The 23,275-nt window shown below is 36.8% G+C and overlaps 1 protein-coding gene across 1 annotated transcript; it reads right to left on the reverse strand.

Annotated features, from left to right (window-relative positions):
- Positions 1–2,099: 2,099 nt before the first annotated feature.
- LOC141694143 (uncharacterized) lies at positions 2,100–2,993 on the reverse strand. Its single transcript, XM_074499208.1, has 2 exons — positions 2,828–2,993; positions 2,100–2,752 (listed from the first exon to the last, which is right to left on the reverse strand). Exons 1-2 carry the CDS (start codon positions 2,991–2,993, stop codon positions 2,100–2,102), a joined length of 819 nt encoding a protein of 272 aa, XP_074355309.1.
- Between the last annotated feature and the right edge of the window lie 20,282 nt (positions 2,994–23,275).

Here is a 23,275-nt window from a genome sequence, read left to right on the forward strand (position 1 = left end):
ATACTCGCGTGCCAGCTATTATTGTACGCAAACTCGACAAGATACAGATATTTATCCCAATCACCTGCCCACTCCAAAGCACAAGCCCTCAACATATCTTCCAATGTCTGAATCGTCCTCTCCGATTGTCCATTGGTCCGTGGATGATAAGTTGTACTAAAATTAAGCCTTGTACCCCAAGCTTGTTGGAAACCCTTCTAAAACCGCGATATAAATATCGTATCCCTATCAGAAACTATCAACACAGGCACACCATGAAGTCTAACAATATCACGCTGAAAAATCTCTGCCAACTCATGAACATGAGTAGTCTCTCTAATAGGCAAGAAGTGAGCGGACTTAGTAAGTCTATCAACCACCACCCATATTATATCATTCTTCCTGAAGGTTCTCGGCAAATGAGTCACGAAATCCATAGTAATATTTTCCCACTTCCAAACTGGAATATCTAACTGCCGCAATAGTCCACTAGGCCTCTGATGGTCTATCTTCACTTGTTGACATGTAAGACATTTCCCCACAAATTCTGCTATATCTCCCTTCATTCCACTCCATCAAAAGTGCTTCTTCAAATCCCCATACATCTTAGTGGAACCAGGATAAATAGAAAATGAAGAACTATGAGCCTCCTTCAAAATTTCTTCAAGAATCGTCGGGTCTGCAGGAACACACAATTTACTACCCAGCCATATCATGCCCTCATCATCAACACGAAAATGTTTTTTCTTGCCACCTGCCACCTCAGATTTAATAGCTTTCAAACCTGTATCATCCTTCTGAGCTTCCTTAACCCTTGAAACAAGATTCGGTTCCACTTTCAAATTTGCAATGCTACCACATGATCCTCTAACATACAACTCAACACCCAAGTGCTCCAAATCTGAAATAAGGTGCGGCTGAGTAATGAGAGATGCAACACTCCCCAAGTTCTTCCTACTAAGAGCGTCTTCCACTACATTCTCCTTTCCCGGATGGTACTGAATATTTGCATCATAATCCTTAAGAAGTTCAAGCCACATCCGCTGCCTCATGTTAAGCTCCTTCTGAGTAAAGATGTATTTGAGACTCTTGTGATCAGTAAAGATGTCACAAGTCTCTCCATAAAGATAGTGTCTCTAGATCTTCAAATCAAATACCACAGCCGCTAACTCCAAGTCATGGGTAGGATAGTTCACCTTATAAGGTTTAAGTTGCCTAGAGGCGTAAGAAATCACTTTCCCATGCTGCATAAGCACACACCCCAATCCTCTCTTAGAAGCATCACTATAAACCTGAAAATCTCCACTCCCTGATGGAAACACAAGTATTGGAGTAGACACCAACCTCTTCTTTAACTCATGAAAGCTCTTTTCACGATCATCATTCCACTCGAACTTAATTCCCTTCCTCATTAGTTGAGTCAATGGCAAAGCTATGGAAGAGAAACCTTCCACAAAATGCCTGTAGTAACCTGCCAGACCCAAGAAACTCCTCACCTCTGTCACATTGCTAGGTCTGGGCCAATTAGTAATAGCCTCGACTTTCGCAGGATCCAACTCAATGCCCCTACCAGATACAATATGCCCTAAGAATGCCACTTCCTCCAACCAGAATTCACACTTGGAAAATTTCGCAAACAACTTATTCTCCCTCAAAATTTCAAGTACAGTACGTAAATGCTCCTCATGCTCCTCTCTGCTCCTAGTTTATATCAAGATATCATCGATGAAGACCACCACGAATTTATCCAGATAATCATGAAAGACCCGATTCATCAAATCCATAAATACCGCTGGTGCATTCGTCAACCCAAAGGACATCACGAGAAACTCATAATGACCATAACGAGTGTGAAATACAGTCTTCAGAATGTTTTCCTCCCTAACTCGTAACTGATGGTAACCAGATTTCAAATCTATCTTCGAAAAGTACTTCGCCCCTTGCAACTGATCAAACAAGTCATCAATGCGTGGCAAAGGATACCTGTTTCTGACAGTCACCTTATTCAACTCCCTAAAGTCAATGCGCAATCTCATGGAACCATCATTCTTCTTCACAAACAACATAGGAGCTCCCCAGGGAGATACACTTGGCCTGATAAATCCCCTATCCAACAACTCTTATAGCTGCTCATTCAATTCTTGTAACTCAAGTGGTGCCATACGGTAAGGCGCCTTAGAAATAGGCTCAGCACCCGGAACAAGTTCAATAGTAAACTCCACCTCCCTATGTGGTGGCAAACCTGGTAGCTCATCGGGGAACACATCTTCATACTCCGTCACAATTGGATAATCCTCGATGCGAGGTTCATCCTTCGATGTATCCTTCATGAAAGCAAGGTAACCATCACAACCCTTAGATAAAAGTTTGCTCGCCTTTAGAGCAGAAATTAATTTAACCTCCTCTTTCGGCTGAGACCCTTGGTATACAAGTTCTGGTTTATCTGCATCCCCGAAGATCATCCTTTTTCCTTGACCATCAATTGTGGCACGATGTTCACTCAACCAATCCATGCCCAAAATAATGTCAAAGTCATGCATCTCCATCGGAAGCAAGTTAACCTTACAATTTCTATCTCCAACAGCTATCGGACACTCTCGATACACATCATAAATAACAACAGAATTTCCCATCGGGGTTGCAATAGACATATGAGGATATAATAATGAAGGTGCAACGCCAAGATGACGAATAAATGATAAAGACACAACAGAATGGGTAGAACCGATATCAAATAACACATAAGCATCACGTCTACCAACAAGAAGTATTCCTGAAACGGTACATGAATTACCTGCTTCCTGATTTACAGTAAATGCAAACACTCTGGCTGTAGGATTCTACTGACTGCCACTACCACCGCCAGCTCCTCCTCCACCAGTGTTGCGTGACATTATACAATCATTTGCCCTATGGGACATGCTACCGCACAAGAAACAAGCCCCAGTTTGTCTATAACAAGCTCTACCTGGATGATGTCCACCACATGTAGCACAAAGAGCCACTGGAATCATATTGGGGTTTCCCCCATATACTGAGTAACGGCTCTGCCCCTGTTGACGATTCTGCCACTGCCTAGGCTGCTTCTGTCGCTGAAACTGCTTATTCTGATTCTGACCAACATACTGATTCCGACCATGGAATGACTGACCACCCCTATTCTGATTATGTCCGCGCCACTATCCCTGCTGACCACTCTGACCTCCATACCACTGTCTGCATTGTACAAAACCCTGATCATCCCTAGTCCTCTTACTACCACTGTTAAACCTTGAAGTCCTGAAATCTATGCGCTCCTTTTGAACATCCTTTGCTGCATCATCCACCTCTGCCACATTATCAAATTTAAAAGAAATTATGGAACCTCTTAGATAAGACTTCAAACCCCATTTAAATTTATCAGTCTGCTGTGCAGCAGCCCCTACAACTGTCCCAGCAAATCCAGCCAACCTTATAAACCTCGCCATATAATCAGTAATGCTCTCATCATGGTGCTGCACAATAGAATGAAATTCCCTCAAATAAGCCTCCCTATCAGCATTAGAGAAGTACTGCTCATAGAATACTTCCTTGAATCCCTGCCATTCCAAAGCCTCTACATACTGCACCCCTCTAGTAGCTTTCACCCCTCTCCACCACCTCTGAGCATCCCCCTCCAACTTATACACTGCTAACCTGACCTTTTGAATCTCATCACAACCCAGTGCATCAAAAATCTTCTCGAGATGAACAATCCAATTTTCAGCATCAATAAGAGTCGGTGCTGAACTAAAAGAGTCTGGTTTCTGCTTCACAAACCTCTCTAACCATACAAACGGCTCCAACTGATGGCCCTGACCGTTCGGATTCTGATTCCCATTGTCATTCTGATTTCCTTGTCCATTCTGATTTCCCTATCCATTCTGATTTCCCTCTCCATTCTGATTTCCTTCTCCATTATGATTTCCCTCGCCATTTTGATTTCCTTGGTTTGCCAAAGCCTGCTGTACAGCCTGAGCCACTGCTTGCCCTATCATCTCAGTAAGCTGAGCGGGGTCAATATGAAAAGGATCACGTCTAGGAGGCATCTACAATATAAGATAGCGAACGAATGAATATTACGAGAATAAATATGATGAATCAGTTACAAACAGATTTCAAAATGATGAAGCGAAATGAAATGATAAAGAGCAGAATGAAATAAAATTAAATAGAACAGCCATCCTATCGTCTACCCAAACACACAGGTCAACCTAAGTAGGTTTTCTACAAGAAAGAACCTAAGCTCTGATGTCATCTCTGTAACACCCCCTTCTTAAAATAGAAGGAGATATTACCTATAATCCATAAACCTGCAAACAGAGCACTAATATATTTCTAAACAAAAATTAAGCAGTCTAAAATCTTCAAAATAATATTAAATCTCCAAACAGTCTAACCCAATAATATAAATTCCAAATTCTCTAAATAAATAATTAAGTCCAATTAATGATAAAATTCTGAAATCCTAATCAACGAATTGGGGCAGCTCTCCATCACACAATCCGAGATTCCCCTAAGCACCTGCCAGAAAAAGAATACGGCATGAGCCAAACGCCCAGTACGGATTTGGAATACAGTTTACAAAACAAAGAGATCAGAAATTAATAATCTGCAATTTATAATAAATCAACAATTTTTAAAATAAGTGCGGCTGAAGCAACGAGGGGTTATGATATTTCATACCGAGATCAGAACAGATACAAATACACACATCATAGGGTACCTAATGTGTGCAATAGAATGGATAACGTGTACGGCATATACAACGTCACCATAAATCAAATCACAAATCAAACTCTGGGTGCACCCATGTATCCTGAACAAATATCAAATGCGCAAAAGCTACTCCCAAGAGCTAACAGAAAGATACGCCGTGACCAATCACACAGTCACGGAAGTGTCATGTCACTGGTGCCGCAATGACATGGCTGTAATACCCGTACAGCTGGTTAACTCGGTATACCCTATATCGCTCTAAGGGTCAAATAAAAATATTCTCGCAAATTTTTAAAATCACCAGAGACAAATAATTCAAATTTTCAAAACAGAGGGCGTCATGAATAATTTTGAAAATCGCATAAACAGATATTTATAATTTTTCAAATCAAATTTTAAAACAATTTTCGGAAGTCAAAATATCCAAACAATTTTAACGGAGTGAATAAAATATGAAATTCAACAAAGCAGAGATATTAGATTTATAAGAAGAGGAGCGTTGAATAAAAAAAGGGACAGAATCCGTACCTCAATAGCGATTACGAGCACTAAAAATATTCTCAACCCGGCTCCCGGTCTAATAAAACAAATACAAATATTAACTATGATTAATGCTCTATTATTTATATAAACAAACCTACGCTATTAGTGTCTCTGATTATCAATGGTTAGTTAATACTACTAGTACTTATATGCATAATAATTAGTCCAGACCCTGTGTGAATTAGTTGGTTGACTAGCTTATTACTACACTGCCACACGAGTAGTTTACACAAACTAATCAGCACGCGAAAACCAACCAAAAATAATAATATAATAATAACATTAAAGAATTGGATGAGGACTTTATATGGTTTAATCAAATCACAACTGATATTCCAAAATATCAATATAGTAGACATAATTTTCGATGAACCAGTTAAATATAAATTATAAAATACTTATACAAGATTATTTATACTACAAAAAAATATATCTTTGAAACACTACCGATAGTTTAATTCTTGAATTACCTAGTAAGTAGTAACAATGGATTTATAATACATGATCGATAAAATTACAACACATCAAAAATTAGATTAAAAAATAATAATAATCAAAACCTCGTAAATAATTATGGGAGTTCGAGGAAATTTTATTTAAGTTTATCTTGATGATAAATTTTTACTCTATACAATAAACACTCCTTATTTAAATAGCTAATTACTCAACAAAAAAAGAACTATGTATTTGTACCTGATCTTGATGAGTTGTTGAAAGCAGATTAAGACAAAAGTGAACCAAGCCTCAATCCCAAACCAGTGCACGTTTCAATACTACTAGGGTTTTGTCGTTGAGCCCATAATACAATATAATATATTTGAAGTATATATAGCCCTCGATATGCGTACTATGATTAGGATTCTGAAAACTAAAATTAAAACAAAAATAATAATATACTATTCTAGTTCTAATTCTCTTCATAACGTAACACATAATATATATTTTACTTTAATGTTTATTATTATTTTATTATTATTATTATTATTATTATTAAAATTCACATATATTACAGTTATTCGCCTTATTTTTCAGTTAAGGCCGAGAATGAAACTCATCCGTACCCGAGTGGTCAAGAAGCGGGTCAGACAACGGGACCCTCTAGCACCAAAGGTGTTAATTCCAATTACAGAAGAGAGTTTTGAGATGCCCGAGCAGGTGTAGCAGGAACAGACGTAGACGTTGTTTGAATAAAAGAAACTTAGTTTAAAACTCGTGTAGATAACTGGTTTATAATAAAGAAGGTTTGTAAGACTTTTTATTTGGGTTGTTGTAATAAAGATAGTAAGTCGTTCTTGTTTTCATACCTTAACCTTAAAATATCCTGAGTAGTAGAAGCAAGGGGTTGTTATATGTATATTATTATTACTATGCATGTTTAATAATGTAATTAGTGGCAGTAATACCCCATATCTATACCCCGGATTTAGAGGGTGTTATAGTTGGTATCAGAGCTTAAGTTTTGGTCCCTGAAACAAAAACATTAAGATAAGATAAAATAGGGAGATTGCATAATATAGGAATAGTAGTATTAGGGTTTATTAATTTTTAGATTAGGAATTTGTAAGACTTAGGGATGGGAAATGACATTTTCTTTTATTATGGTTATTTTATCAGATGGCTTCATCTTCGTCTGAGAGGACTGTGTCTGGACCAGCTATAGCACCAGTTTATATGCCTCCAGCTGCACCTTTGGATCCACCAGTTCCAGAGGTACCTGATCCTATAGACGTTTTCCCATATTTTGAGCCCGAGATATCTCAGCTACCACCTCTCGAGTTTCCGATGCTCGAGATACCTGACCTGATTGATTTTCCACAGTTGGATGAGCTAGAGGGACCATTTCAGCAGCTAGAGCCAGAGATACCTTTCTAGCATCCAGAGCCAGAGATTCCATTTCAGCAGCCAGATTTACATCCAGATCCTCAGCTGATTGAGCCTTAGATACCACCGGTATTATTCCCAGCTCCTCTAGCTATCTATGCTCCTGTGCGAGGGATTTACCAGTTTCCACCTGCGGAGTTCATGGATGAGCATGCCATTCATCAGCTTGTGCCTTTACCTTCCCGGGGATCGCAGACAGATCTTAGAGAGCCTCAGACTGTGCTGTATCATCAGTATATCGAGATGAGAGAGGATATGCAGATGTGGAGGGCTCAGTGCAGTGAGATCCTTGGATTGTTTGAGAGCCGAGAGTATGGTCCCGTGACAGCCTTACAGCCAGATTATAATATGAGAGAGAGGCTCAGGAAGGTTTATCGGGCCGCTTCACAGGAATTTAGAGAGCTGAGACAGGAGGACATTCGTACCGACACAGTGTACTACCGAGCCATGAGATTGATGGAGACAGTTTTAGATTCGATCTGATAGGAGATAGACCGTGTGCCACCAGGTTTTTGAGATCAGCCAGTCAGTCAGATGTGTTGTACTATATGTGACATATGTAGATAAAGGCATCATAGTATAGTGTGACTAGGCATGTATGTGTGTAGTATCTAGTTTTGGCATGTATCAGCAGTAGCCGTGACAGATCTGATGTAGACCTTTTGTACCAAGCACTAACACCTGAAGCTAGTGTCAGATATATATAAAATAAACTTTTTCAACTTTTTCTTTTTATTTTAAATTTCAGTCCTTATAGCATTTACATTTACTTTACTGTTTTATAGTTTTTCCATATCTCAAGTTCTGTTTTATTTAAAACAATGTTGTGTCGTCTATTATTCCAAATTTTAAAATTATTCCAAATGATTTATTTTAAGTTCTGAACTGTTCTAATTTCTTGTTTTAATACCTGTCAAATTGTTTTCTTTCCATTATTCATTGTTTAAATTCCCTGTTTTAATACCATACAAATTGTTCCTTATTCATTGTTACCTGTTTAGTAAATTATTATTAAAAGAACCATTTGTTTTATTATCTGAAAAATGACACCAAAAAGAAAGACCAGAACTGAGTCATCCAATGATAATACTGAAGGGCAAAAAAATAATAACCACCATATGGACCAAATGTTTCACCTGATGCAACAGCAAATGGTGATGATGCAGCAGTAACAACAGTTCCAGTATCAGATGTTACAGCAACCACCTCGTCCCGAGCCACAAGTACCACCAGTTGTACCTATTGGTACCTTTAAACAGTTTTAGTCGATAAAGCCTCCAGAATTTGAAGGTACAGCGGATCCCACTAAAGTTAGGGCATGTGCTGAAGGAGATATAGAAGACGTTCGCATTGGTTAAAGTGGAAGCAGACCTGAAGATAGATTTTGCTGGTTATTTCCTGAAAGGAGAAGCTAATTACTGGAGGGAGTCCAAGAAAGCGCTAGAAGGTGACATTATTGTAACTTGGGATAGATTCACCGAGCTTTTTATGGAAAAATATTTCCCCCACTACATGAAGAACCAGATGGAAATCAAATTCTTGGAATTGAAGCAGGAAAATATGTCAGTCACTGAATATGAAGCCAAGTTTACTGAATTGGCTAGGTTTGTTCCAGAGCAGGTTGATACTGATGAGAAATGAGATAAGAGATTCCAACAAGGATTGAAGTCATGGATTCGTAGCAGAGTGGAAGTATTTGAATTGACAACATATACGGTCGTGGTTCAGAAAGCTATGATCATTGAATGGGAAAGTGAGGTATCCAAAAGGAAAAGGGACAAGGAAATTTTCAAAATCGTTCCAATATGAGGCCGGGATTTCAAGCTCGGATAAATATAAATTTTAGAAGGACAAAACAAGGCAATCAGAGAACGGGTAACCGACTCCAAGCCCCAAATCAACAAAGAATCATCCTACCACTAATACCCCAATTACAGGACATGTGGAAAGAAACATACGGGAATTTGTAACAAGCCAAATGTCACGTGTTTCAAGTGCAAGCAAAAGGGACACTATTCTGGTGAATGCCCAACAGGGAAGACGGAGATTACATGTTTCCAATGCGAAAGAAAGGGACATATTGCTAAAGACTGTAGAGGAGCAGCTATGGCAGCCAGTATTCCAAGGGTTTTAGCATTACCTCCACCACCACAGCAGAATCAGCCTAGGCCAAGGACCTTTAATATGTCAATGAAAGAAGCTGTGCAGAATCCAAACGTGGTTGTAGGTACGCTTCCTGTGAATTCTGTACATGCAAAAGTATTGATTGATTCTGGAGCCACAAGATCTTTTATTTCTGAAGAATTTATTCATAAGTTATATTATGAAATCCAATGGTTGGGTCAAACATTAATTATAAAATTAGCGAATGACGATCAAATTGCGGTAGACCAAGTGTGACCAAATTGCGGTAGACCAAGTGTGCCCAGGATGCGATGTCGAAATAGCAGGACATCATTTCTTAGTTGACTTGATACCTATCAAGTTAGGAGAATCTGATGTTATTCTAGGAATGGATTGGTTAGCTGGCAATAATGCCCAGATCGATTGCTCAAATAAGAAAGTGAATCTGCGAACCGAAGAAAATGCAACGGTAACATTTAAAGGCGAGAAATAGAAGCAAAGATTTCTAACGATGATGCAGATTAAAATATTGCTACGCCAAGGATGTAAAGTTTATTTAGCCTACGTGTTGGATATAGAGATGCACAAAAAACCTGGGCCCGAAAATCTGGCCCGGCCCGATCCGGTCAAAGCCCGGCCCGGTCCCGGCCCAGGCTTCGGGCCTCGACGGGCCCTATATTTTTAGGCAAAGCCCGGCCCGGCCCAGCCCGGTTAAAAGCCCGGGCTTCGGCCCGATCCGGCCCGATTAAAAACCCGAAAAAGCCCGGTTAAAATTTGATTATTCTAATATATTTTCTTATATATTTATGAATTCACATATATTATAAATATAAATAATACTTTAAACACATATATATTTACATATTTGTGATTAATAATATTATTTATATACTTCATTGCATAAATAATGAAAGAAGATATAGTAAATACACAATATATATTTGGATAACAATGATAAAACATAACATTCTATAAACATGTTTATTTTTTGCCGAACTTAAATGTTTTCAATGAAGTAATGTATTCCATGTAAACTAATACATTTTTACGATGATATAGTTGCTAACATATGTAGTCTTCGGAATCTATAATAAAACTCGATCCAATTTAAATTAGAAATAAGTCCGGCCCGATCCGATCCGGCCCGAAAAAAAAGCCCGGTTAGGCCCGCCTCGAGAGTCCAAACGGGCTCTGACATTTTCAAACAGCCCGGCCCGGCCCGGTCAAAGTCAAAGCCCGAAAAGCCCAGCCCGGTCAAAGCCCGGGCTTTTTAAGGCCCGGTCAAAGCCCGGCCCGGTGGGCCTTTTGTGCATCTCTAGTTGGATATGAAAAAAGAAAGTCCGAAAGTCGAAGACATTCCCGTGGTGTGTGAGTTTCCCGATGTCTTTCCAGATGAACTTTCAGGACTACCTCCAGATTGAGAAATCGAGTTTACTATTGACTTGACACCAGGTACTGAACCAGTTTCGAAAGCACCGTATCGAATGACACCAGTTAAAATGAAGGAGCTGACAACACAATTGCAAGATCATCGGAGTCGACCCGGTTTTCAACCCGGTGGTCGACCCGGTTTTGATCTTGTTTTTACTAAACTGATTTCTGAAAACATGATTCTATATATTCTATTTTATTTTTATTTTATAAAATTCAGAAAAATCAGTTTTTAATTATTTAGTAAATCAAATAATTAAATTGATTAATTATTTGATTTATTTTGTAAATAAATCAAAATTGTTTTCATATTTTAGAAATTCAAAAATTTATTTATTTATCTATTTATTTAATTAATTAATTAATTCTTATTTGTTGATTATTTATTTAAACTGATTAATTATTTAATTATTTAATAATTAATCAGTTTACTTAAATAATTTGTGATAAATTCAAACTATGTTTTATTTATTTTAGAATTTGGAAATGTAAATATTTATTTAATTATTTACTAATTACTTATTATTTATTTAAATTGATTAATTATTTTATAATTAATCAATTTAATTGAATAATTTGTAATAAATCCTATTTAATTCCAAAAATTAGGAGAAAAATCATTTTTTTTATTTTGATTTTTTCTAGATAATTATTTAAAAATATATTTGAGGTTCAACTATTCTTGAATAATTAATTATTCTTAATAATAATTAATTTATTCTTGTTTATTGCATAGCAATTGAACCGTTTATCCGATTTAATCGAAACGAAAGCCCTTAGACTCAGAAAAATGACCCGATTCCTTTAAAAAATAGTTTTGAATCTAAATTTCTTTCGGAGACGAGTTGACTTTCGATAGTTATTCATTTCAAGCCTATTAATTATGTTTATAAGTTCAATAAATCTCAGAAAATTAGGAAACGAATTAGATATGATTTATTAAAATGAATATAAGTATAATATTGAACCTGAAAATATTTGTAAGTTTAAATTAACTATATGACTCATGTGTTACGTGATTTATGTGATTATTTGAGTAATAATTGCTAGATAATCTATATACGAGTCAAATAGAATCGTATGGGTAGACAGTAAGGGCTACGTGGCCTTAGTCTGAGATACGATTGTGCTGAGAGTCAACTAAACAAATATCTTTCCTTGATAGATTCAACACCAGAAAGGCGGATCAAGCCAGAGATTGGGAACTGTGCACTACCTGAAGCAGAGCGTGTACCAGACAAGTTTTTCCCCTATTCTAAGTTCAGAATAGTGAATTCCTGTCAAATTTCCATGGCAGCATACCCTGATAACTCTTGTTCATAAACACTAATACATAATTATTGTTCCTTTATTTATAATTCATTTTGATTCCTGATTTCTCCTAATTCATTGAATCCTCTATTCATATTCCAATAGTTATATACACATATACATATACTCTGAGATATTCCGATGTTGGGAAACATCAAAAGTATACGAATTGTTCTAGATGCTGATTTATGGACTGGATGGTTACGATGTGGGTCGGGTATGAACCAGACCCTTGATTATTAGGCCATAGTGCCTGGGTACCCTATATATTGGTGGGTCTATGCAGCTGGGTATAGATCCGCGCTATATCCTGACTGATCAGCAGGTTATAGTGCATATGTTGGTTTTTGTGTCTAGTATAATTCATTTGGTACTCACTGATAGTGGCCTTCATTATTCCTTGCAGAGACATGTGGTTGCTCGAACAATCAGATTACCTATTCATATAACATTCTCTTTCCACTATATATATATATTGCAGGCTTGCCGAGAAATTATGGCTCGCCCCTATTATTGTTATTCACCTTATTTTTCAGTTAAGGCCGTGAATGAAACTCATCCGTACCCGAGTGGTCAAGAAGCGGGTCAGACAGCGGGACCCTCTGGCACTAAGGGTGCTAATTCTAATTCCAAAAGAGAGTTATGAGATGCCCGAGCAGGTGTAGCAGGAACAGACATAGATGTTGTTTGAAAAAAAGAAACTTAGTTTAAAACTTGTGTAGATAACTGGTTTGTAATAAATAAGGTTTGTAAGACTTTTTATTTGGGTTGTTGTAATAAAGATAGTAAGTCATTCTTGTTTTCATACCTTAACCTGAAAAGATCATGAGTAGTAGAAGCAAGGGGTTGTTATATGTATATTATTATTACTATACAGGTTTAATAATGTAATTAGTGGGAGTAATACCCCAGATCTATACCCTGAATTTGGAGGGTGTTACAGCGGTGGCTCCGTTGAATGTCCTACATTCTTCTAATTGGAATTGAGATGCAATACCGTAACCTAATCATAAGAGGTGTGTAAAACTGAGAAAAACTATTTTAAACAAACATCTATGTATCATATACAGAATCTGATATGAATTTCGTATCCAGTCTTTTCATATTGTACTTTATTATGTTGGGCATTATAGCTCACACTTATTTCTTAAAATGACACAACACAATAGTGAATCAAGATGCCTATCATGAAACTCACGGCCAGGAAATGGGTAGGAAATGACCAGATGTTCCGTAGGATGTTCGGTGCAATACCCCAGGTAGACCGTATAAGCTGGATTGGTTTTCAGTTGTTTTTAGTCTGGCTTATTTACAAGTATGATTTATGTAAGGTAATAATGAAGAAACGTATATTTGGCCTCCGGTCTAACCTTAAATAAAGGTTACACCCGTGGTAAGACTTAATCACTTTTGGTCTATAATAATTATTACTTTGTGGATTGATACACTCCAGTAAAGAATTGTTCGTTTCCAAAACAATAACCTGTAAGTGTGTGTGTGTGTGTTGATAAGTGTGGGGTCATAAAGGTGTGAGTATATATATATATATATATATATATTTATTGTTGTACGAGATAAGTGTTAAATAGGTATCAAGGTGACGTGGCCTCCTAGACCCCTGACCCCGGATTTTTGGGCGCCACATATGTTGTCACGGGAAAGACAGGGAACCGAAATGATACCATCGTCGATGAATATTTTGCATGTAATATAGCGCTTGATATAATGATGGAACTTGAAGATTTTGAACCAAAATCCGCCGATGAATGTCGACGTAGAAAAGATTGCCAAAATGGAAAGAAACAATTGAAAATGAATTGAGCTCACTTAATAAACATAACATTTTTGGTCCTGTAGTCCAAACCCCCGAAGGGACTAAACCTGTTGATTATAAATGGGTATTTGTTAGAAAAAGAAATAAGAAAAATGAAGTTGTAAGATATAAAACACGTTTAGTTGCTCAAGGTTTTTCACAAAGACCATGTATTAATTATGAGGAAATTTATTCTCTTGTGATGGATGTTACAACTTTTCGTTATCTTATTAGCATAACAGTCATTGAAAAATTAGAATTGTAATTGATGAATGTTGTGACAGCATATTTGTACGGTTCCCTTGAGAAAGACATTTATATGAGGATCCCTGAAGGATTTTAATTGCCCAAAGTATTTAAATCACATTCTCTCCATCTTTACTTGATTAAATTGCAGAGATCCATATGTGGATTAAAACAATCTGGTAGAATGTGGTATAAAAGATTAAGTGAATATTTGTTAAGGGAACAATACAAGAACGATCCTATTTGCCCATGTGTTTTTATAAAGAAAATAAGATCTTCATTTGTTATAGTTGTTATGTATGTTGATGACATAAATATTATTGGAACTCCTGAAGAGCTTCAACAAGCAGTTGATTATAGCAAAACAGAATTTGAGATGAAAGATCTTGGGAAATCGAATATTTGCCTTGGGCTACAAATTGAGCATCTACGAGATGGAATTTTTGTGCATCAATCAGCATATATAGAGAAAGTATTAAAATGTTTTTACATGGATAAATCACATCCATTTAGCTCTCCAATGGTTGTTCGATCATTAGATAAAAAGTAGGATGTCTTCCGAGCTAGCTATGGAGAAAAATGAAAAAATTCTTGGTCCTGAAGTACCTTATTTAAGTGCTATCGGTGCATTAATGTATCTGGCTAATAATGCAAGGCCTGATATAGCATTTTTGGTAAATTTATTAGCAAGCATGGTTCTGCTCCAACTCAAAGACATTGGTCTGGAGTAAAACATATTTTTAGGTATATTCGAGGTACAACCGATACGGGGTTATTTTACTCTAATAAATTCAAGGAAATTTTAACTGATTATGCAGATGCAGGTTATTTATCTGATCCAGACAAAGCTCGATCACAAACATGTTATTTGTTTATTTATGGAGATACAACCATCTCATGGCGCTTGGTGAAATAATCCTTCGCCGCTACTTCTTCTAATCATGCAAAAATTCATACAATTCATGAAGTTAGCCGAGAATGTGTCTGGTTGAGGTCAATAGTCCAATATATTTGATATTCGAGAGTCACGTGGCACGTATCATGATGCAACAGTCCCAATAATGATGTTTGAAGAAATATTGCATGTATTCAACAATTAAAAAAAAGGTATATTAAGGGAGATAAAGCTAAACACATATCACCAAAAAATTTCTTCATGCATGAACTTCAAGAAAATTGAGAGATTAAAGTTCAACAAATTCGTAAAAGTGACAATCTTGCGGATTTATTTACCAAGTCATTGCTGCCAATAATTTATAAGAAATTGGTATATAAGATTGGGATGCGTCGACTCAGAGATCTTAAATAAATTTTCAAAATCGATGTACTATTTTTTCTTTGTTAGAATTTTTTCCCAAAAGATTTTTTCCTAGAAAGTTTTAACGAGGCACGATTATTGAAAATTGGACATCGAAGGGGGAGTGTTACAATGTAAATGTCCTTAGAGATTTCTAGCATAAAAATTCTTGGTTTTCGAGTTCATGTAAATTGTGTCTTTTGACCTTTCAAATATATTGTAACATCCGTATATTGTGCCTATAAATAGGTGCCAAAACTAGACTCGTAAACATACCTGAAAGTACAGTTAAACCTCTTTAAAGTAATATGGTTGAGACCAAGAAAAAATATTACTTCATCGAGTTTATTACTTTATCGAGAGTAACTATACATTGTGTCTATTATGTTGAGACCAGAGAAAAATATTATTTTAACGAGGTTATTACTTTATTGATTATTATTTCATCGAGGTTTAAGCGTGATACATTTTTACAAGTTTCTTTTCGTCACTTATATATACTAGTTTTACAAACCGTGTGATGCACGGGTCTTCATTAAATTTTTATATTATTTAAAAATTATAATAATTTTTTTAATTATTATTAAATAGTATATAATTTATGAGATTTGGAACCTTATTAGTATATTATAAATAATAATATTAATATTTGTTATTGACAGGATTGGATACTGAAATTTGGATAACATATAAATAATGATATAAATATTTGTTATTGGCGAGGCTCGAACCTGGGAGCTCGAACCTAAAAACTTGATTAGTGTAATTATTTTAGTATTTGGATCTAACGGTCCTGATCACTTGATTAAAAATTTCTGACAGTCATAAATGGCGATAACCAAACCAAAAAAAAAGAACATACCAAAATATACATCATTCCGGTTATTATAGTATAGTCAATATAAATATATATAGTATAGATATGTTATACTATACTATTATGTTAGTCCCTTAACAATGTAGCAAGAATTACAGAAGGGGGGTTGAATGGAATTCTTGAACCTTTTTCTTGAAATAAAAATGTTCAACTCGATTATTGATATATTTGTTTTGATTAGCACAATGCGGAATATAAACTTAAATGAATCAAAACACAAGTAATTAAAAACAAGAGTCTTTAAAAACTTTCCGGTGGATTTAAACAATTCCACCAGAGATATATATATAATATATCGAGAGGACTCTGTGTGCAGAAATGCTCACAGCTGTTTAAAAATGGAACTACTGAGAATACAGGAAATGCTGAAGATTATGCTTACAAAGATTTCTCTGTTTTTGTGTTTCTCAGCTATCTCTGTTATCTTTCTATTTGCTACTCACTTGGTTTATATAATACCAAGATTACAAAGTCAAAAAGACTGAACAAATACAAAATCTAACAGTCTTAATATTTGCTGCTTTTCGTCCTCTATTACCCTGTTAATGGGCTTCCACAATGTGTTTGTATCCAACTCGACGGCTGTGTGTCAGCTTTTACTATTCAACTGATGTTTGAATTCTTGATATGATCATCCTTCGACTTTTAGATCATCCGTCGATGACTTAATTGATCATTCGTCGACTGCTATGTTAAACATCCGTTGATAGTCATTTGATCATCCGTCGAAGGCTTTGTTAATCATCCGTCGGTAGCTACTTTGGCACTTGACTTCATTTCACTTATACAGAATTACAAGACATTACTTATATACAATTAATCAACCTATTCTGCATATCTAGTTAAAGTCAACATGACTTATATGCTACTACAGATTCTATACAAAGGTGCATACATCACTGTGCTACAAACTTACTATTACATAAGCTACTCACTCAATGGATAATAAGTTAATCATCCGTCGGGACTATAATGAGTTATCCGTCGGGACTATAAATTCTTATCCGTCGAGTGTTACATTATTTCACCAAGTAATATCTACTTAGATGTTTTGTTTAGTTAATCATCAAGTACACAACATATTCACAACAATCGCCCCCAATTTATGTCTACTGGAATTGTAGCCATAAATTCAGAGATATTTGATGATAACAAAACATCCTAAACATATATCTTTAAAGATAAGTAGATAAAATTGAAAGTGCTTCAATTAAACAAAATGTACAAGGTTTGGCTCACAGTCAATTCAAGATGCTCCTCTAGCCTGAGCAGGTTTTTCTAGTTTCTTGAAGGTCTGGATCTTCTTCCAAGCTTTCTGTTGTTTTCTTCAATTTGATTCTGGAGCTGCCTGTGGAATTCTAGTTCATCAGATTCTGAGAGATCTAGCATTTCTTGCATCTCCAAGAGAGTCTCATTGCTAGAGATACTCAATTGGTCTTCTAGTCTGAAGAATCTTCTCACACCCTTGTCATCCATGAATTCCATCAGCCAGTAGGGCCTTAGATGCACTCTTCTCCCTGTGTATGGGATGATTAGAGTTTTTGGGAGTGCATCTTTAGCTCTAGCACTCCTCAGCTCTTCAATCCTCTTCAATACTAGTCTTCTTGCAGTTACATTGAACCCAAAGTTTTTCTTGAAGGATGAATAGACTTTGATAAACACAGCTTGGCTTTCTTGAAGTATCCTGTGAAGAGGCCACTGCATCTCCCTTCCTTTGTACTTGAACACCAAACTTTCAGGTAGGTTTCTGTATGCATCAATTGCCCTTACTTCATCCAGTTCATCCAGATAAAGGTTTAGATCTGAGAATTCTTTGATGTCACACAAGTACAAGTAGTCTCCCCTGTTGACCTTGGGTTGAGCTTTGACTACTGACTTGGATTTGAGAGGTGACAGCTTCACTTTCTTGACTGCCCTTGATTTTGTCCTTCTTGGCTTAATAAGAATTGGCAAGTTGAAGTCAGGAATTGGTAATTTATCACACTCTATTGGCTCATCCTTTGGCACAATAGGCTCTCCATGTATGTTCCTGTAGGGGTCCACCACCCTTATGTCTTCAAATACCACAAAGGGCTTTGATGCTTGAGTTTTAGCTTGAGTGGATTCCTTAGGAAATTGATCTTCCAATTCCTTATCAACAACATCCAGTTTCCTTTTTGTTCTTCTAGCCAGTTCTTTCTTTCTTGGGGATTTCTTCTGTTCTTCAATCTTCTTCTTTGATTCAGCAACTTCAAATGGTTGAGAGGGAATTTGTTGAGAAGAGTTTACAGCCTGTAGCTTGGCCAAGATGGCAATCTGCTCTTTCTTTTGTTTAGATTTCTTTGCATCTAGAGCAGCTTGCCTCTTTTCCTTCTTTAATCTTGCTTTCTCTTCTTTCTTTGCTTGAGCAAATTGTGGATGTCCAGCTACCACACAAATTTCCTTTCCATTTCTGAATATCTTAGCAATTCTCCTTTTTGAGGCTGAATCAGCTGGATCTTTATAGAAGATAATGGATCTTGACATAAGCTCCTTTTCATCAGGTCTGGGTGTCTCATACACAGTATCCAAGGGATTCTTCAAAGATGACTTTGGATAATTTGCCCTTGGTTTGAGAATTATTTCAGCCTTTTGTGATTTGATGCAGGAAGATTGTCCTTTCTCCAGATAGTTCATGCTCATCTCATTCACACTGATTGGCTTGACATGAGAGTGATGGATGGCTGACTTAACTGGCTCCTTGACTAGTTCAAACTTTTTCTGAATTTCCTCATCAATATTTTCCCAGTTGATTAAACTAAACTTTCCTTTTTCAGTAACTTTCAAATTTGCTGTTGCTGCTTCAATTAGATCTATACCATCTGCAACTGGTGGCTTGGAGATAGTAATTGAAGGTACAATTACTTTGCTGATTTGTACTAGAAGTTTCTCCCCCTCTGTAGGTCCTTTCTCCCCCTTACTTGATTCTCTCTCCCCCTTTTTGTTATCATCAAGTTGAGGAGTTAGGCCTTGTGCTTTAGCCAATTGCATGAGAAGATTTGTCTGAGTCTGTTGATTTTGAAGAAGAATAGCCACTGAATCTTCAATAACTTGAACTCTGTTTTCCAGCTTGGCTAGCTTCTTTTCAGAGTCTGATTCTCTCCTCAATCTTAGTAGTAGATCTTGTATGATACCATATGGCATTACTGAATCCAGCTTCTCAGAGTTATAGGTCTTCAATTCAGCTATATCTCTTTTCAATTCATCCACACTGAGATTTTGTCTTAAGTGTTGGATCTTCATTAGATGTAGAGAGTCTAGGTGAGCTTGAAGAACAACCTTGGTACCAGCATCTGAGGTTTCCTGAAGGGCCTGTTGAATAGCCATTACTTGTTTGACCAAAAACACCTCAAATTGTCCTGGTGTAGATTCCTTTGCCCATTCCCATTCAGGTAAACTTAAAGCAGAACTTGGGCCTTCAGCTCCCCCTAAGTTCATGCTTCCATCCAAAGAACCAGAGTCATCATCATTAGAATTTACTCCAAATTCTTCAGATGGCTCTCCAGCTTGAGAAGGCATCCTGTTAACAGCAGCTTTATCTCTTTGAAGAGATTCTGTGGTGTGCACTAAATTCAAAGTTTATTCTGCCTCCATATTGCCCTGAGCAGCCAACAATTGATAGGCTGGAACAGGGTGAGTAAAAGTGTCAGCATCCAAGGAAATGTTATCAATTACAACTTTGTAATGTTGCTGAAATTGTCTTTCCTTTTCAGCATCATCCACAATCATTGACTCACTAGCAATGGCTGAATCCATCCTTATTTCTCCTGTACATGCCTTTCTCTCATATTCTCTCTTTTGTTGTATCAGGGTCTCACCCTGGCTCCCCACCCTCACACCCTCACCTTCATCTACTAAGGTGGGACTCCTCTCACTCACTTTTGCCAATCCTGAAGAAATGGATTGCTGAGATTCACTATTTTCCTCTCCTTTTGCCTGGGAGGAACCCAGCCTCTCACTCAATGCACTCTCCTCTCTCAGTCCTAAGAGTGATTGTATTACCACTAAATCTTCTGCACTTGAAATTATTGAAGTTTGAAGTTGTGCAGAGACACTCGACGGATAAGTGATATCCCTCGGGTGAGTGGTAAAGCTATCTGACGGATAACTGCTGTTAAGCGTATCCATCGGGATATAATCACTACTCGACGGATGAGCAATATCCATCGAGAGAGTAGAAATGAATGAGGTGGGAAGAGAAACTATTGTAGACTCTGTGTTGATTGAAGTTATTTGAGGCACAGATGTCACAATAGAATCTGAAAGAATTGGCAAGTGAGCCAACAAATCATCTAAAAGATGATGCTCACTTGCACTAGATTTTAGCTTCCCCAACAGAGTTAAAGAAGGGGAATCAGGAATTGAAGTGTTTATCATGTCCACTTCCAGTGAGTTAGTTGGTGAGTATGTTGTTTCAGTGGCTTCTATAATGAGAGATTTTGGCTGTGACTCCATATTTGTTGGAGCCACATCAATCTGAATTTGAGAAGGTGCAGGGACTGTGTCTTTAGCACCAGTTTGCACTGTGTGTGTGCCCTGTGCATCCCCAGTTGTTTTGGATTTCTTCTTTCTAGTGTAAGTTTGGGGTGAGCTTGTGTCCCTAACCCTCTTGGCCTGTGCTCTTGGATGAGAGCTTTGTTCAATAGCCACATCCTTTTGGGAGGATGCAGCTAGAAGTGAGCTTTTGTCCTTTTTAAGCACTGCAGTTTGTTGGGAAACTGCAGTGTGGCTGGGCTGGGGTTCACTCATCTCTCCAACCTTATCCTTGGGGGTTTTCTTTGATTTGGATTTGGAAATTGCAGTTGTTTTGGCAACTTTGGTAGGCAACTTTTGGTCATTGTCACAGTTGTCATAGCTATGCCTGAACTCAAAAAATTAGAGGAGATTGGAATGGTTGAGGGTATGGATGAACTTACCTCACTTACCTGAGGTGTCTGCATTGCAGGGAAATAGAATATTGGCACATCCCTGTGATGGTTGGCTCTGTTCAAGTCTGTAATGATTCTTCTCTCTTGAACCCAACAAGCCAATTTGTTGTTTGGGTTCTCAAGTACAATCTCTTGACAAAGATGGTTAGCCAAAAGCATAAAAAATCTAGCATAGTAAACATTCTTTCCTCTTTTGGCTAAGTCACCTAGTTTAAAACCTAACTCATACATAATAAGGTCACTGAAATTGAAAAATTTGTCTATAACTAGCATGTATAGCATGTTAAGCATGGAAATGTTCACAGAATCAAAATTACTGATTTTTCCAGAAAAGACTTTAGTTACAACATCACACATGTAACTTCATTCCTTCCTAAGACCTAGTCTTCTAATATCACTTAGTTTTGTAGTAGAAAGTGCATAATGAATGGAATTGAGCATATTGACAATATCAGTGTCAGTGTGTGGTGCAGTTACATTATCAAAAGGAATATTGAAACATGCTTTTATTACATCACTATTGATATAGAACTCGTTACCTTTGATAGTTAGAGTGATGGTTTTGTTAGTAGAGTTGTAGATTGCTGTTGTCCACATCTCTTCAACAACTTCACAGTAAATTGTGGGTGATTCCAGCATGGCATAACTTAGTTTACAGTTTTTCACGAAGTCCATCATCCTGTGATAGTCTTCTGATTTGCTAGATACCCTTATTGACCAAAGCAGTGAAGTTGTTCTTCTCATAGATGAACCCAGTCTGTGACATGATCTTTACTACGGGTGCCATTGTTAGAGAATTAAAGCTTGAAGAGAAAGAGGATTTTTGCTTGAGAGAGAATGAAATAAACGCAGTTGAATTGAGAATGATAAAAGAAAATGATTAGAATGAAATAGACTTTTATACTTCCTCAAAAACAACGGATGAAAATAATAAAGAAAAGTAAATTACCCAATAGAAATTGCCTAAAATAGCCATTAAAAAATAAACTGTAAAAATTCCACCCATTATCCGTCGTGTAATGCTTACAAACTGTAAGTATACTCGATGGATAATGTTCAGGAAATTAACGGTTAAGATTTAGACACTTCGACAGATGAGGATAAACTGTTATCCGTCGAGTTTTAAAAGATTCCAGAAAAATAATTGATTTTTATTTGCATATTGTATATCGACGGATGACTCAACTTGATGGATAATGGTCATCCGTCGAGATGCAAATTTTGACTTAGCCAAAATTTCATCCATGACTAAAAATCAGTTAAATTTCTGGCTACTTTTCAACTTGCAAAATAACTCAGATAAATTCAAGAGTAATTAAGCATACTTAACTCATTTACCAACCTAGAAAAGGTGGATTCATCCAGTGGCTTGGTAAAAATATCTGCAAGTTGCTTCTCACTTGGAACAAAATGTAACTCTACAGTACCATTCATTACATGTTCCCTTATGAAATGGTACTTGATGTCTATGTGCTTTGTCCTTGAATGTTGCACTGGATTTTCAGTGATGGCAATTGCACTTGTGTTATCACAGAAAATAGGAATCCTTTCAACTTGCAAACCATAGTCTAGCAATTGATTTTTCATCCATAAAATCTGTGCACAGCAACTTCCAGCAGCAATATATTCAGCTTCAGCTGTAGAAGTAGAAACTGAATTTTGCTTTTTACTGAACCAGGACACAAGCTTGTCTCCTAAAAATTGACAGGTTCCTGTTGTGCTCTTTCTATCAATTCTGCAACCTGCATAATCTGCATCTGAATAACCAGTTAGATCAAAACCAGAATCTCTAGGATACCAAATGCCAAGTTTTGGTGTTCCCTTGAAATATCTGAAAATTCTCTTGATAGCTATCAAGTGAGACTCTCTAGGATCAGCCTGAAATCTAGCACATAAATATGTAGCAAACATTATATCTAGCCTACTAGCTGTTAAGTACAGAAGTGAGCCAACCATGCCTCTATAGCTTGAAATATCCACAGACTTTTCAGTAGTGTTTAGTTCAAGCTTAGTTGCAGTGGCCATGGGAGTTTTTGCAGATGTGCAATCCATTATATCAAACTTCTTTAAAAGATCAAAAATGTATTTAG

This window comes from Apium graveolens, chromosome 2 (assembly GCF_009905375.1).
Source record: "Apium graveolens cultivar Ventura chromosome 2, ASM990537v1, whole genome shotgun sequence".
In the NCBI taxonomy this organism is placed as follows: domain Eukaryota; kingdom Viridiplantae; phylum Streptophyta; class Magnoliopsida; order Apiales; family Apiaceae; genus Apium; species Apium graveolens.